This window comes from Sinocyclocheilus rhinocerous, unplaced genomic scaffold, assembly GCF_001515625.1.
Source record: "Sinocyclocheilus rhinocerous isolate Xijiao unplaced genomic scaffold, SAMN03320098_v1.1 scaffold1149, whole genome shotgun sequence".
NCBI lineage: Eukaryota > Metazoa > Chordata > Actinopteri > Cypriniformes > Cyprinidae > Sinocyclocheilus > Sinocyclocheilus rhinocerous.
This window is the reverse complement of record NW_015664180.1, coordinates 542,940-560,760: the sequence shown is the minus strand read 5'-3', so window position 1 is coordinate 560,760 and position 17,821 is coordinate 542,940. Positions and strand designations below refer to the sequence as shown.

Below are 17,821 nucleotides of genomic sequence, written 5' to 3'. Positions count from 1 at the left end.
CACAGTCTGTCATTTACAAAATTCTGAACATCTGCAGCCCCTTGAACGTCCATTTATTAAATATTTTGGCTAATTTGATTATGCTTTCAGCTACACATTGCACCGTTTGAATTAATTTCGCTGATTTCTCTCCTGAAATTTTTGCAGATTCCATCTGGGCCTGCTTATAAATCAATGCTCAGAGCATCATTGCATTAACAATGCCCACTTTTATCTGTTCAGCAAGTCCTGCAACATTTCCAGAAATGCTACTGTTGCATTCAAAGACACTAAAAAAATACTCCTCTTCGATTTTGAACATCTCCCCACGGAGGTAAGGTTGTGCCCTTGTTTCACACTCATTTGGCAGGGTTTTCCGAGGATTTGGGGAGAAATTTTTGGTTTGTTTACTCTTCAACAGGGCCAAGAGAGAGCGATATCTCTTTCACGGTCAGTGAAAGTTCCTTCCGTTATGACCTGTGGTAGTTCACATGCAATGCAGAGATGTCCATCTGCAGTCCTCCCAAGTTTGGTTATTCTTTTAGAAAGTCCTTTTTTAATGAATTTTCCAAATGATCAACAAGATGCCTTACATATGCACAGATCACAAGTTTAATAAGAAATAGAAATACGTTGTACCAATTACCCGCTTTAATATTATGAAGAGAACGCAAGTGGGAGAGAGATCAAAAGAAAAATAGGGGTTTAGGGGTTAAAGAGGAGGAGAAAGTTTTTTTTTTTAGTGTTTTTCTGTTTCTGTTGTGTTGCTGTAGAGATATTTCTACCTTTTCAGATGGCTTTATTATAGACTAGCTGTACTAAATGATTTAAAGCATTGATTATTTTCATATTTTTGTTTTAAAAAAGATTCTGATTCTTTTTAAAAGATGATTGTTGGTTGCTATGGCACATAATGCCAGTTAGGGAGTGGACTCTGGCTGAGAGTATGTGAACTTTTATATTATATTAAGGCAAACATTATTGGCACTAGATTTAATGTAACATTTTTAACTGTGTTTACCCCTTGTCCACTTTACAGGATAAACAAAATATTTGATTTGTCAGTAAGATTTCAGTTGCGTGTGGATGTATTTTGTAACAAATATTTCCATACGTGTTTAAAATGTGCCTTGTTGTGTTTGGCTGTACCTGTCTTGACATTTGGCCTATTGTGTACCTACACGGAATGAAAAATATTCTATTCATAGTTGAAATATCATAGGTCGCAGTCTGTCGAGATCAGAAAGGGTGCACCGTTTGCTAAAAATGGTCCAGTATTTTGTCCCCAGACTTGAAGACAGTTGTCGACTGGTTTGCTTGTTGCATTACGGACAGTTTGGATTATAAGAACACGTGTTAACCACAAGTGCCATGAAACATCTCAGTCCAGCCCTCCATTTCCATCTGTGCAAAATAAACTGTATGGAGAGCCATGCTGGGCGAACGTGCGAGTCCTTGTTGTGGGAGCTCGTTCCATTTCACCTTCAGTAGAGGTCGACGTCCTTCGCTTTTCTGTCCGTATCGATTAGTCTCTCAATTCATTAGCTTAGCATATGATCTGAGAGCCTTAGTGAAACAACTGGCCATTAGGGAATTGTGCCGCCGTGGGCCCGAGAGTGATGATGCAGGTGGTGGCTTTCTTTGACAACCTTGCTTGAGTAACAAGCCTTCTGTGCTGTGAGCTGTGAAAGTGCTCGTTTGTCCTCAACCACACAAACCGACCATTTCAGCTCACTTTTTTGTGGTTTATTTGAATATAATGTGGTGCTTTTCCATGTGGAGATGTTTGGCTTGATTTCATAACAGTCCCAAAGTAAAAGGTTGCATTTAACATGAAACATCGCCATTTTTGGCAGCAGTGGGATTGATTGGCACGCAACGGGTGACTGTGAGGTTGGACTGATCCAGTCTCAGCCGCCCAGGGGAAAAGGAATTTAGATTTAAGCCTTGGAGAAGGTGGTGGCGGAGGTGCCTGGCTGGCTGGGACTGGCTACATGGCCGTGATGGTGTTCCTCATGCCAGCGGTCAACGCAGCGGCGACGTGCGTTCATGAAGAAGTTGCTGACGGTGCTGAGTTCCAGTCCCAGCTGCTGCGAGATAGTCAGCTGCATTTCCTTCGAGGGCCGCTTGTTCTCCTTGAAAATGGCGATGAGTGTGCGGCGCTGCAGGTCGGTGAAGACCAAACGCTGCTTCTTGGGTGCCATATTGCGTTCCTTGTGCTGCTCCTGTTCCTTACGTTTGCAAGCTGCGGGGATCAGGAGGATGAACAAGAAAGATCAGGAAAAGGGAAGTAGACAAAGAAAACGGAGAAGAAAAAAATTCATTAGCCTCGTGTTTGGTCTACATATGAAATGACCTATTTCAGAGCAAATTCCACAGATGAACGGCTTCGCAGGGAGTTGAAATGTTCAGACTCTCCTGTTTGGCTGTGGATTAATAGTGATTTAAGACAAATCCATTCTATCTCCCCGGAGGTCAAAAATCATCCCTTTAAAGAGAGCAGACAGAGCAGGCCAGCGGTGAGCACCTCAGCCTGGTCGTTGGAGACACTGTTGTTTGATTCAATATTAATGGAGTTTGGGCTCACAGTAGGAGAGTGAGTGACTGGTATACAAAAGTAGGGGTCTTTGTGTGTGTGTGAGAGAAGGAAAGAAAGAAAAGAGAGAGAGAAAAGAAAAAAAGAGAAATAAAAAAGGAAAGACGCAAGGGGGGTATTGACTCATCCTATTTTAGTGTGTATGTGTCTGTTTTTGGAGGTGGGTTCGTCCGCAGAGACTTCGGTCTGAACGCCCCTCCAGCAGGTCTGTAGTCTGAGACTTCAAACAGAGGCCACTGGAGGGCACGGACCTAAGAGAGGCAAAGTATTTTCGAACTGCCTTTAACTCACACCAAAACCTCCCTGTATATGTTTCTGTCCTGGCAATGCAGAGAGAGAGATTCTGGCTGCCTACTTGAGGGCAGTAAACACTGCGAGTGTTCTACCAAAGTGTTAGGAAACATGAGTATGCCAAGAAATGTTTTGGTTCATTTACAGCTCACAAGCACAAATTATTTTATTATGTGCAAAGGAAATCAAATGTCTTTTTTCCAGATTTTTTTTTTTTTACATTTTATATTTATTTTTACGCTAGATGTTTTATTATTGGTTTGTTTTCCAATGCACTCACATACCTTTTGCTTCTCTCAGCGTTTTTTTATGAATGGATCATTCATTTCTTACCTCCTTCGCCTCAATAGCCCGTAAAAGCAGCAGCTCTTTGCATCTTACTCGGATTTTATCTGTCTGTGTGCGTTTGTGGAGTGACTGGAGCCAAACTGTGGTGCCATGTATCTAATTACACTGAGCTGAGGCCCATTGATCACGTCACCTCTCGCAGTCAAATCTGTTTACTACAGGCGTCTAACTGCCTGGACCGCATCCATCATATTCAGATTCCATATCAGCCGCTCTGCGTTTACACACACACACACACACACACACACACACGAGCGCATTGTATTAAATGCATTGTACACTTGAAGTGTACCGTTTAAATGTTGACGGTACTTTAACGTGCCTATAATATTTGTTTTCGCATAACATTACTCCTATCGCATAAAGGTGTCTCGGAGCGCGGACTCTAAAGTGAATGATGAAGCTTTAAAAGCCTTTTAAATTGTAATGAGTCGTCTGTGTTGCTCGACTGAAATAACTACGCCTGAAAACGCAAACCTCCGCGTATCTGACGTAGACGAACTTTCAGCTAGATTTACTTGAGGATTTTGTTTTTGAACGTCATTTGCTTTTTGTCAGTGGTTTTCAGTAGGCTACTCCAACAGTACAGATTTTTTATATTTATATCCAAAAATCTAGGCTTTGGTGTTAAAATCTACCAGCAGGTGTCGCTGGCGCTATTCCCTGGTGTAAACGGTTTACAGGCGTAAGATTTTGTAATCAATATTGATCGATCGGTTGGGAAGGGGGCCCTGATTACTGAACCAAGCTCGGCGTAGAAAAGAAGAAAATCGATAGCTGCAGACTTTAGAGCTACAGTGAGCAGAGAGTGGGACAGAAGCAGAAATATATTGTACAGAAAGAAATAAGGCAATGAGTGACAAAGAGTGAATTGAAACATTTGGATGGGATTTTTGACAGACTTTAAAAAATCCGAACTTTGACAGTTATTAGCACGTTTGATAAATTTCACAAATTCTAAATAAAACCAGACTGACTGTAGGGTTTCTTTCTCTCTCTCTCTCTCTCTCTCTCTCTCTCTCTCTCTCTCTCTCAGTAGCCTATGATATGATCTATAAAGATTCCATATGATCTGTATGAAAGAATTGGCAGAATCTTGTTATGATGTTTATGATTATAGAACGTTATACAAACTTCATATTTACAGTTGTTATTTCAATTAATTAAGCAAAACAAAATATTAAAGGATTTTCACCTGGCATCTCTTCTGTTGCAGGTACAGCAGTGGAGCGCAACGGTCGTTTCACAAAATGGGTGCATTTTCGTTTTGAAAAGGTTTCTTTTTATATAAATTTCTTTAAGATTTTCAATTCTGTCATACAAAGAAATGCCTTAGGGTTTTATTAAATTGCGTTGTGCCTTCTCAAGTTAAACGTAAAAAATATGTTGCGATTTAGCTGTCTTTAAAAAACATTTGACGGTATACAGGGTTGACAGTTTACAGTTCGTTTAGCCATTAGGCCTATTACTAGCCTTGTACTCAAGGTCACGACACTATAGAAAGATCATTTAAATCTTATATTTCTTAATATCCATTTTTAAAATAATTAAGCTAGTAATTACCTGTACAATATCATGATAACAAATTTGACTACTGACAAAAGTAAGACAAAGTGATAAAATGAGAAGACACTTGTTCATATGATGTGGAAAGGAATTTTAAAGAATGTGTGGAATTGTAGGCCCTACATTAAAAAAATTGATAATAGTGAGAATGAATTAGGCTATGATTTTTTTATTTTCTTATTTACTATTTTATATACTACAACTGTTTCATATGTTCTCTAGCAGGGCAGTTTCTGACTTGCCTTGCTACACCAGTGATAGCGGGGTAGGCATGGTGTTCAATACCGGTCGATAAATCCGTAAATAATTCGTTTTTTAAAATTCATTTCATCTAATTAATTATAGTTCCATGAAAATTGTTCTGGTAACGCGCCAGAAACTATGGTAGGCCTACCTTGTACCAATGGGGCGCTGAGTCTAAATTCTAAATAATACCAATTTAATAGCGCTGCGTGCTGTGCAGTGTGGGGAATGACAAATGAGTAGGCCTACACACTGCAGATTCTGAATAATGACTAAAAAACACAGCTACACGCGTCCAGAAAACCTCATTTATGTATGGCCTATGATAGTGTTAATTAGTCTCGATGTGGGACATTGGCCAACCGCAGGTACGTCTTTAAATTACTCCGTAGGCCTATTTACCGCAAATGTATGGCTAACGCTTATTTATTTTTAATAAATTAGGCTTAATCTATTCGACTATGTACAAGTGCGTTTTGTAATGTGAGCACTTGGATTTAAGCATTTCTTATCTTTTATTTATCATTTGATTTATAAAATGTTTTTTTTATTGTATGGCCCATGGGGATTATAATGTTCATTATGCTCATCAACTATGATTCGAACAAGTGTATATGAATTGTATGCAAATTCAGTCTATAGGCTTATTTGAATAACTGAAAAAAGTCAAATAACGAGACACTATTTGAAATATGAAAACAGAGTTATAAAATAACACCTTTATGCGTCAGTTTCTTTTTGCCATTTTTTATCTGCTAGAATATTGTGTTAATTGGTAAGCTCTTCTTGTAAACAACATTGTGCTCAAGGCTCTCTCTAAATACTCAACTAAATTTAGTGTAATGCAATAAGGAAAGATCAGTATGCTAATGTTCAGGTAATTTGAAATAACAACTCAACCTGCTAAGAAAGTCGGTTAGTTATTGAAGCCAACACATTATCGCAAATCATTAGCCATGAACTTACGTCAGAATATTTGCGTTAACGAAGAGAATATTGAAGACATAAAAACAAGGAAAATGTCAACAACATTAATGAAATGTTATACACTGGGCTACGACATAAATATGTAGTTTAGTACTATGGTGAAGCGTATTGTGCAAGTATTTTCGGTGTGCGTGCGGATGATATTTTGGAGGAATCAGTTTTTTTTCTTTTTGTTCTTTTAATTTCTGTAGTTTAATATAAAACATTAATGACCGTAGGCCTGCTTATGTTGGTCGACATAACGTCCGATACCAATTCGAATGGAAAGCGTTCCATCAGCGTTCTGTTGCTATGGTAAGTAACTTTTGTGGTGACTGGATATTGAAAGGTATAGCCTATAAACTTATGTAAAAAGACCAATAGACTTGTTGACCTTTGTTGCCTTAATTGTTGCACCCTGAGTGCAGTGTATAGTGTCTAAATCAGCAAATTATGTTCTACGTTTCAGATGGTTATCAGTCTTATATGTTCAAATCTTACAATATGAATCGTTGCCATATAATAAATTATTGATATTGCAGAATACAGTGTGTGTGAAGGATACGATAAATGTACTAGCCATCAAAGGCAGTCATACATGTTAGAAGTATAGGAATGCATTTAGCTTTATAGGCCCATGGCAGGTTCATGTCTTTGAGGGTTAAAGTTGGGTTCATCATCATGGCTAATTGGAACTATAATAACGGTTCAGTCCAAGGGTTCTCGACTTCACAAAGTCTAAATAAATAAATAAACGGTGTCTCCTGTGAAAGCTGGAGGTGTATGTGCACTCTCTTGGATTTCAAGTGGGAGGACTGAGGGAGTGCAAGGATCGATGACTGGCTGCGCCGCTCAGCCGACCAGTCTGCCTAGGATCGATGCATATAGTGCGGCTGAGCTGAAATTGGGAGCGGAGTGGCTTCCATAGAGGCCTATCCAGCGGTGGTTAAAAAGTCAGTGTGTCATGAAATTGCCCTTGTATGAATATGAATTGCTAATCTGTTAGAGGGTCTGGGTTGGGAAACACTACAGCTGATATGTGGGGTAAGTATGATGTGGGTGAGGCTTGTTGTCACTCTAGAACATTACTAATGAGGTTACACCTTTTTCCGCTTTTTTCCAGTGTCCTGACTAAACAAGCACATGACACTTAAAAGTCTCTCACCTTTAAAACAACCCACGGGTAGGCTACCATTTCTTTAGGACTTATCATGGATTGATTTGATCTTTCTCTCTGATTTGATTTATTGGATGTCCGCTGGTTTTATCAGCGTGACTTGGTGCTAATCGTCTCAAAGGTCGATGTTTTGACAGGGGCCGATTCTGCTGAGTTAGTCGTGAAGGCGGGTGGTGGGCGAGGTAAAGGGCCAAACCTGTAGGTTAACTATAAGTTAGTACCCAAAACATTTGTTTTAAGAACTAAGCATTTCTTACTCATCTCATTAATGTTGACAGGATCATAACACAGGACTGTTGTGGTGAGATCAATAATTGAATGGTCTAATAAAACTGTTGTTTAAGTTAAACATCCTCTCTATAGGCATATCGACACATTGGCATGTGTTTGGTTGTAAAGACTGCTTTACCTGCAATTACAGTGAAGTGAGTTTAAGAGGTCTGAAGGGTTGAGCGACCAAACACCCTCCACAAAGTCTTGAAAGAACATTTAAAACCTCTGAAAATACCACAGGATCGATCAATAGGTTTAATTTCTTTTGTGGACTCAAGCTGTCATTGAACATGCTCAACTACACTCTACAGAAAAAAATAATAAAATAAAATACATTTATAAAAAAAGATTCCAGTCAAAACCAAAAATGTTTTTACATTTCTTCTTTTGTACTGGTGATCTGATCTAGAGAACATATGTTGTAACATCAAAAACAATTTTTCCATCTCCGAAGAACCATACAGCAAAAATGGTTCTTGTAGGGGCTTTCTAGGAAGGTTGTCCTTTCTGGAATCTGAAGAATCATTATTACGATCTTTATTTGTAAGACTGTAACTTCAAGGAATATTTCAAAATGTTGACAAACTAAAACTCTCAGTGATGCTGTACCACTAAACGATGTTGGGCTCTGGGTATCACAGCTGTTACAAGTTGGTCTGACTGACTAATTTGGCATGTTGTGGGCTCAATGTGTGTGTAAATGGTGTAATGGCACACCAATAGAGTCACTACATTGTTAAATGTCCCTTGATGCCTCAAGATGTGTCAGTAACCAGTCTCTCAGCCTCTGGAGGGAACATGTGGTTTTGAATCTAACCACACTGGTCAGTTTGAATGTTTTTTATGCACTAGGGTTAGGTTTTGTTGTTGTTATTGTTGTTGTTTTTGCCAATTAAAGGCTGTGCATCTCAAACTGTAAATGCAAATTAATTCAATAATTAAAATTATTTTGCAGGAGAAAGATTTACAGGAGTTCTTTAATATGATGTGACCAAATAAATTACCCTAACAGGCAATGTAAGAAAAATAATTATGTTTATAGCGTAACTATAGCTTTTAGGTCACTCTAGGGTGCATCAGATAAAGGCATAAAGTAAAGTATATTTACTACATGCCCAAGTGCTTTGTGCCGTGACTCAATCGAGTTGGAGGCGTTGTTCTGTAATATCAGCTATGATAAAATTATTAAATCCCCCACTTGGTATAAGATTTAGTGGTGACGCAATGCAATTGAACCCTTTGATGCTCTCTTCCTTGGCGGCACGGTCTCCTTGCAATTTGATTTAAAGGTCACTCTCTCCTATCGATCCATTTTGGCGGGCGAGCACAGAGATTGATCAAGAAAATCTAAGCTCGCGGAGACAGTACTGCACGCATTATAGAGCAACCGTGTTAGATCTTATGGTGCCCTGTACATATGTTACTCAGTACTCGATTATTTTAAAGAACAGGAGTAATGAGCTGGTTTAAGATATTACATAAGATACTGTATGTTGTCTGTAATAATGGCATTTACTGTTGCAAATAAGGCTAAAACATCACGATGTAAAGCTGAATAAACATATGCCATATGTGGACATAAATCTAAATATAGATGCAATGGCACCTAGGCCTATGTCTCAAGCAAACTACATGCGCATATCCACGTTGTTTAAGAATAATACATCCTTATATTCGTATGCAGGCTATGTATTATATAGGCTACAAGTACGCCTAGATTAGAATGAATTTTGAGCAGCGTTTAAGTAACAACAAAAATTGTGACAAGTGCTATTCACTAAATTGACGCCAACGAAACGAAGTAGCCTTGGCTTACGAGGTTACCATAGCAACAGTTCGCTGATTGATCGCTTTGCCTTTGAAGTGCGTAGTCAGAACAAAAGTAGCTACTGTCTTTATTTAGCACTTATTTTTTTAGATGTACTATTCACACTGTTTAGATTCACACATAAACATCACAGTGTTTAGATTTAAGATTCACTTCTTTAAAATAGTAAAAAAAAAAAATTGGGTCCTTGCAAGATGAACCTCGACATAACATTGGATATGAAAAAAAATACATTTAAAAGTCGACTCCCTGTAAGTCATTAAATAATGCGCATAAGGGAGAAACCCTATCTTTAAAATTAGAATAAGGCAGTAGGCCAAAGGGGGAGGGGACGAAAGTGAAGTTTCTCCCATTTGGTTCAACTCAAGCTATTGAAATAGCAAACCGAGCAATGGAAATCAATACAAATTCACTGCTTGTTATATAGACCCAAACTATGATGCGAGACTAGTCACATAGGGCATACATACTGTGGGTCTAAAGATGCAGACGTAGTCATGGAATTTGCTTGAGAGTAAAAGACTCTCTTCGAACATCCTGAAATAATCATATTTAAAAACGGCTTACATGCATTTGTTTACTAAACAGGTGACCGCTCCTTCATTTTTCACTTCTGGCTCTATCAATTATTAAGGTCAACATTGATTATTTTCTTGGCCTGCCAAACCCCGTCTCCCCTGAAAATGCCTCGATTCGCTAATCCTAAATCAATTGCGTCCATCCTCGTGGGCTGGGAACTAGAGGCGAGACTGGAAGTCATTTTGATGAGGAGGAGGAGGATGATGATGTTGAGTGAAAATCAAACACTCCACTTCAAAGTGTTAAAGTGTGTATATAGGCTATAACATGTAGTACCAATCCTAAATGGACTGATTGCACTCAATTTCATGCGAGAGACTAATTCTTATCTGTGTAGTTTAACAGAAATTGTGGTTTAAGAAAACACAAGGGCAAGGTGGTGGGAAGAATTCCCATAAGGATGCTATGCAAGCAATTTAGAGAACAGGCCTTAAATTACATTTAGTTTAAATTTATATAAGAAAAAAGGCAAATTTACCATCTCGTCGTGGTACATTGCGTATATAAACACGTTGTTTTATTGTGTTGCTTTTGTTCTCTCGCGCTCATGACTACAGGGGAGACTCAATATGATACACAGTAAAATCTGCATCCTTCCTGCTAAACGAAACAGTAGGTAAATCCAGAGTCCAATGGGAGAGAGTGCTGAGCCGGTATAACTGATAGATGTACTGGCTATCTTTATTGATCGCTTTATTGATTGGGCCAAATACATTTAGATGGAGTGTGGAATACAGCACAGATGCTGAGGCGAACTGTTTTTCATCATTAATGCAATCTTTAAACATTGCGGATTGCGCAGTATTTGAGGATTGCAATTTGTCTGTCATATTTTCGCGTGACATGTCTGATTTGACATATATACGCTGCTTAATTTGTCGTTTTTATATTCTAAAATATTATTTGTGTTTGTTTTTAACTAGCATTACTGTCAAAAAAAAGGACGCTTCAGCGGCCCAGAAGTCTGAAGAACACTACCAAATGATCCCACAGACACAGGCATTTTCACATTAGCCAAGCAGTGCCACTGTATTGATTTTTGTGACTGTGATGAATTTTGAATAGTAATTTGAATTTATTGATTGATGTAGTGAACGAGTATTCCCAGACTCTCTATGAAACACAACCCCCCAACTTCTACATGCGTGCAGTGCATAATGGCTCATTTAAATGCACTTGCTTTTGTTATTTGCATACCATAATTCCTCATTGAGCTAAATTTACTATAGATCCGAGATGTGCAAGGGCTTTTTTTAATAAAAGGTATTATTTTATTCAAAGAATGCCGGGGTTTGTCACATTACTGTTTTAACAATAGTTAATACACCTACACAATAGCACGTCTACTAAAAGCTACAATGTAAGACGTTTTAAAATAATTTATACATGTGATATTTCTAATATTTTACGCATATATATAAACATTATTTAAAGGGTCGCACTTTAAAGTGCTTGTGTAATGATAGCATCATGAATCGTTGTTAATATGGACGCATTGTAAAGTGTAAAAGCTAAGTTGCCCGAAAGACACAAAGTTACTATACATCTAAGTTACTACCTGTAGCAGTATAGAGTTTGTCTTCCGTTTAGGGTAACTTCCTTTTAATAGGGTGTGGATGGGGAAAAAAAATCTCGAAGCCCAATTAGCTTCAACGGCAACGGCACTTAAGAGGACAATTGAATAGCGTTTAAATCTTTATTTACCAGAACAACTTTAAATGCGCAAAGGAACAATTTACATTCCATTAAGTGCTTTTCAACAGGGCATTGACTGGAACTAAAATATGCCACTATATCCTGGTTAATTGAACCCACAACTGAAATACGACGTGAGGTGATAGGTTTGGACGGGTCAGCGGCCCCTATGCCAAGGTAATGTCCAGTACACACACCTTTTTATTCAGTTTTACACATTTCCTTTTGAGTGAATACCAGGTCAAGATTGCACATTTGTCTGTATACTGTTTTACTTTGAAGGAAAAGGAAAAGAAATGAAGCTGAGTAGCTATAGGTGACAGGTTGGTGCAAAACTAATTTTTGCTAATGTCTTTTGAAGTCAATGGAATCAAATTATTTAGAAAGAAATATTTTGAAAAATAAATATCAGTTTTTAATTTTACTGTATTGACCTGCAAGTCATGATACATTAGGCCTTTCAACAAACATAAACACCTACAATAGGCCACAGATGGTGTATGTTATTTTTTTATTTTTTACACGGGCTAACTGATTTCTCTTGCCTTGAGTCTTAAACACATTCTAATAATTTGACAGTGGCTATAATTATGTACCTACATTTGCTCAGCAAATATAGTCAGTGGAATAATTTTAGATGTCGCTAAAATACTTGTTTATTTAATTTAAGGATACACGGCTTTCTAAACGTTTTAATCATTATCGTCTGTCATTTTGTCTTTCAGGCGCCTTTAGGTGAAATATGAGATGTCAAGCACAACTATTAAGAACAAAGAATATTTGTGGGTCCATGCACAGTGTATTGATTACCTTATTGAAGAGTATGGAAGGAGATAAGAGTAAAATATTTTTTTATGTTCACACAAAACAAGATTTTGTGTGATTGTTTTGATTTCCTCTTTTGCACGAGGAAACTTCAGTGACCCTCACTCACCTGCAAGCCTAAGGGCCGACATGCGCTGGAACTCGGGTTCCTGCAGCCACTTCCACATTCGTCTGAACGTCTCCCGACCTGACTTGAGTTTACTCCAGGGTTTGGGATTCCGCAGGAGGTCCGAGAGAGTTCCTTGAGAGCGACACAAGATCCTCTGGGCAAAGATGGCCTGTGGGATGCTGTACCTCTTTAACTCCGCCGTTATCCGCTGAGCCACCTCTTTAGTGTTGATCTCCTCCACCTGCCCTGACCCACCACCCTGTCCGCCGCATCCTGCTGCCTGCCTGTCCCGCTCCAACAGCACCGACCCGTTCGCCTGAGAGTGTGAGTGACTGTGGTGGTGGTGGTGGTGGTGGTTGATGCCGTTGAGAGAAGACATGATGCCCGCCCCGTGGCCTCCTAAACCCCGCGCCAGGTGCTCCTCGCCGCGGCCGAGCATCGCAGCGTGAGTCTCGAAGCCTCCTGTAGAAATCATCTTGTCGTTCCCCAGGTGAGCAGTCGGACCGTACGCGCTCAGAGTCTGCTGAGAGTTGTGCAAAGACCCAAGGCCGTTAGAAAGAGGCGATAAAGGTGGTCCCATCCCGGACAAGTCTTTGGAGTAGTGGCCGTATAGGTTACTCATAGACGCGAGGCCCCGGTCATCCCGCATCAGCGTGAAACTGCCGCTTACGTTCCCGGCGGCGAGACGCTGGTGCGCGGGATGGTGATGAGCGTGAGGGTGCGGGTGGTGGTGAAATTTCTCTGAGACGTTGGATATGGGAGGCAGATGGTGCTGCAGCGGCGTCAGGGTGGTGTAAGTGCTGCTCAGGCTCATGCTCGAATCGCACGACATGGTCATCGCTGGATGCAGAGGACCGGACAGCGAATGGTCCGTGCGATACTCCCCAGCCCCGTCCAGTATCGAGGCCATGCTGGACACCATCGCTGACCTCCCATGCGATGACACCAAGTTCCTATGTGTCGCCGACTGTCGCGCGTGTGGAGAGTTCATCAAGTCCCCCGTTTGATGGGAGTGTGACACGCCGTGCAGATTCCCAATGTTTTCCATTGTAAGTTCCATTGTTGAAAGACACTGTTTTCTTCTCTCTCTCTCTCTCTTCCCTACACTCTCCCTTCCAATAAATTTTAAACGATCTCAAAGCCGCGCGCCATTGATCCCCGAGATCTTCAGTGTTAGTCAATCCAGCATTTCACCACGCACATGTACGTACGCCTGGTGTCTAAACGCTTGTATCTATCGCCGTGGCGCGCGTCTTACTACTGACAGTCGAAGCTGACCGAGTGAGAGTGTCTGCCTCGTGACCGCGCAATATATTAAGATGTGCTGTGCCTGTGTGCACGGTTGCGCGCACCGCACAAAATAAAGGTTCTTCGGGGATTCTTAGGTTCAGCGAAGAGCCTTTTTTTCTAGTCAGAAAAAAAAATGGTTATGTGGGGATCTTGAGGTAGTTTTGTAGCTCAAAAAAGTCTTGTTTCATTATACAAGTTCTTGAGCCTATTGGTTTCTGGTTTGTTTAAAGCGCCAGTAGACGTTTTCTAAAGAACTAAAGAATAAAATATACTTGTGAAACTTCATCAAGGTGTAAAAGCCTTTTTAAAGGGTGTACACTCACTCTGCTTCAGACTAGGGCTGACGTCACCAATACTGTCTGTTGTACAGACGAGAGACACCTAATATGGGTGATTCACTTATGCTCTCACAATTCGTCCCTCTGCTGGCGTTAAATTAGAGAGCGAAATCGAGTTTTTTTTTTTACATATATGGCGTGACATCTGCACACTTTGACACTAGCGGTGTTGTTTTGAATTATTGGGGATTCCTTTATGGACATGGTTCATCGGTTTCTCCTGATAAAGTTGCTTAACTTGGCGCCAGCGCGCAACATCTTAATGGTTAAATATTAATGGATTTCCCAAACCCAAAGTAGATAAGATAGTCAAATTCCTTTTGAACGACATGAGATCACATGATTAATTATATCATATTTGTGTTAAACGTTTGAAAGTTTAAAGAAATTTCATTATCAGCCAAATGGGCTATTTGCAGTTTTATAAGGATTTATGTTGCGGCAGAAACTCATGTGATGTAATTATTGGCAATTTGAATAGCCGAAAAAATTAAATAAACAAACGTATTAAAACAGAGAAAGAAAGTCAAACTTCATATTCACTCAAGTTTTAGGCTGCATACAATTTCATTAGACAAGTTTCAACGAGATATTTGTTTTGTATTTCCATGATGCTGCATGGATAAGGATAACATGCAAATGTATTACATTGATTTTTTTTTTACTTAGTTGTTACATTTACATACAGGCCTGGCTTTGTGATTCACTAGTCTTCAGTTTTCAGCTAGGCTACTTATTAGTAGGCCTGTTCTACTTATAAAAACACTGTAGGCCTATATGGTTACTCCAAAAGTAGTGAGATTACAGCCTATGTATTTAAAATGTTATAAGATAATAGTTAGGATAATAGTTTTATAAGATAATAGTTAACACTGCTAAAATTAATTTGATGAAATGAATATGACAATATTTAGCTGTTATTGTTTTTTTCCCCCAGATGATCACTTCCGGTTCACGCCTATTATTAATGCACTCAGTCATCGATCAATACATCGATCATTTAGAATGGGATGGGCAATAAATGTAATATATTTGTTTTCTCTAAGAATGGACTCGCGAAGGGTGAATCCCCATTGTCACTGACTAGGCCCACTCATTTATTTGACTATATTTATTGCCGTCAATAAATAAAACGGAAGAAAAACATCGATATATTTATAGGCTAAATAGAAAAAGACCACTTTCTTTTCGGTCGAATTTCATTGGATCTTAATGCTGGATGAGGAACAGCAAAACAGTTATCTTTGTGTGTGTTAAAGACCCAAAGCAACAATACTTAGCTTAACTTCATTTAGCCTCACTGCAAATATCCAGATAGGAAATTATAATTTTATTATAATGATGAATAGGACCATGACATTAGAAAAAACAGCCTTGTCCTTTGGGATTGCTGTTTTCTTATTGATCCTTGCAATCAGTGTTACTGAAAATAAATTAGGCCGCTCACAAATCTGTTTGCTGCAGCCTTGCAGATTTTTACACGCGGTGCCATCACTATTTCTATTCTCATACACTTAAAATGTGATTTGGTGTAGATTTTAAGTAGTTGTGAAGTAGTAACTAGTTGGTATTTGGCCATATGCAACATAATCCTTAACTCCAATGTTCATTGTAGGCTATTTTTGAAGGCTATATTAATTCCAAACATCTAAATGAACTCAAGGGTCAGTGATACGATAATGTTATGTGGCGGCCGTGTGTGCTATACACGACCAAAAGGGTTCAGATATTTCTGGCTCATATATCTGGACACAACCACAATTGATTATTGCATTGATTTGTTCCTTGCTATTTACAAAATCATGCTCTGCTATGACAGGATAATTGAATGCGGTTTAATGTATATAGAGATGAACGGTAACAGCTGATGCGTTTGCGAGAACATCGTTCAGTCAGTTTTATGATAATTTTTTTGCATGTCGTTACATTTATGATATTGACACAAAGTATATTGCAGCCTATACAGTGCCTTTACCTACCTGTCGATATATTTACAAGTTATTATATTTGATAAAAGTAAACAAGATAAAAAAGGCGATAAATAATAAAGTTAGGAAAGAATGTCAATGGTTTATCGGGTTAAATGATATAAACGTGCCAAAGACATGGTGAATGAGATTGTACATACTTTTGATAATGTGAATCAAACTTTTTTCGATATATAAATATAAGGGGGGAAAGTATTTTAGTGAGATTTCAGGAAGTGGCCTGTTTAAATAGTAAAAATGTTTTGACCAAATGCTGCACCTAAACAAATTTGCCTTTGTTTTAAAATGACACATTTTATACTGATTTTCTAATTGTAATTATTTGTGTGGGCCTGCGTGGGTTGAGAGGTTGCTCATACTGCATATTTAAAATCTACTCAACAGAAACGGAATTCTTTAGGGGGTAAAGTTTCGTACTGTTCTATAATAACAGTGTTTGATTCTCTGAATAATGTCTAGGAGCCTATAATGTAACATTGTACTTGCTGCATAAATTATTAGAGAGCAGACCCTGATTTAATTTTCGCTCGAATATTCAAAAGAGCTAGACCTACCCTGTGGCTCACATAGTATGAAATATTAAAGCTGTCGATATCCAAATAGAGACTAGGAAAGCCATAGACACTCAATATTTTATTTTTGCATTTCTAAGAGTGTGAGTCGACAAACACAATTGCTTAATAAGTGTGTGCACCGGTTGCATTATAATGATGTATCTGTATAGCCTATTTTATATCATAAAATAGCCATTTACACTTTAGATTGAGAAATTTTTGTCAGAAATAATCTCTTAAAAATGTATCTCGGCCATAATGACAAATGATTATTTTAAATTGCATTAGAGACCTTCCAATAATCAATATTTTTGGGAACGAGTTACCCTGAAATATTAAAAGAGCACAATAACAAATAAAGTACCTACAACAAAAATGTTAACTTGCCGAATTTCAAACGAAGTTTTTTCTTTGTAATTTTTTTCTAATATTTTTCTTTAAATGTATTTCTTATATATTTAATATTTTAATCCATTTATTTCCTTAGTTATTGCATTTTAATCCTGTCATTCGGATATAGGAAGCTGTTCATTTAAAAGTGTGTACTGCTGATAAAAAATGTCTTTGTTTAGTGTGCTTTAAAGGTCCAGGCATTTTTTCTATGGGTTTGATCAGTTTCTATCACAAAGTGTGACAAAGATAGACTCAAATTTGCTTGACTGCATTAGTAGTATCACTTGGCTGATCGATCACACCCTAAAGTAAATTTACTTGAATCGGTTTATTGGCAGAAGTCAAGCAGTCCTGTTGAAACTGACCATTGCAGAATGGAGTTAGTGAGACTTCAAGATTTGGATCTGTAACACCTCATTCCACCTGAAAACTTTGTTTTAAAAAATCCCCGACGTTTTGTTAGTCTATTATAGTATAATTGTTAAGCAAACACTATCTTGTACCTTAATACTTAAATTAAAACGTGGAGCAAAAAGTAGAACTCTCTGACAAAATATTTTGTTGCAATGTCGTTTTAACTTAAATTATAAACAAGATCTTTGGAACGTCATATTTTCTTGTTGTAACTGAACAGTTTTATTCCTAAAACAATAATAATTTCTGTTTCAGAGATTACTGACCAACGATTCATACGATAATAGGTATTATAGAGCTCTTGACACGATATATTAAGAAGATCAATATATCGAATACATTATTTCAAATAAAAAATGTATGTTCTAC

General features: G+C 38.4%; 1 protein-coding gene across 1 annotated transcript; it reads right to left on the bottom strand.

Moving 5' to 3' along the window:
- Positions 1-1,860: 1,860 nt before the first annotated feature.
- On the bottom strand, positions 1,861-13,629 carry LOC107729680 (hepatocyte nuclear factor 6). Its single transcript, XM_016540331.1, has 2 exons — positions 12,476-13,629; positions 1,861-2,224 (listed from the first exon to the last, which is right to left on the bottom strand). Exons 1-2 carry the CDS (start codon positions 13,533-13,535, stop codon positions 1,920-1,922), a joined length of 1,365 nt encoding a protein of 454 aa, XP_016395817.1. The 5' UTR covers positions 13,536-13,629; the 3' UTR covers positions 1,861-1,919.
- Positions 13,630-17,821: the final 4,192 nt, after the last annotated feature.

Coding starts and splice junctions, on each gene's coding strand:
- LOC107729680 (XM_016540331.1), bottom strand. CDS start 13,535: ATGGAACTTACAATGGAAAACATTGGGAATCTGCACGGCGTGTCACAC. Junction 2,225..12,475: donor GTCGGCCCTTAGGCTTGCAG/GTGAGTGAGGGT, acceptor TGATCCCCGCAG/CTTGCAAACGTAAGGAACAG.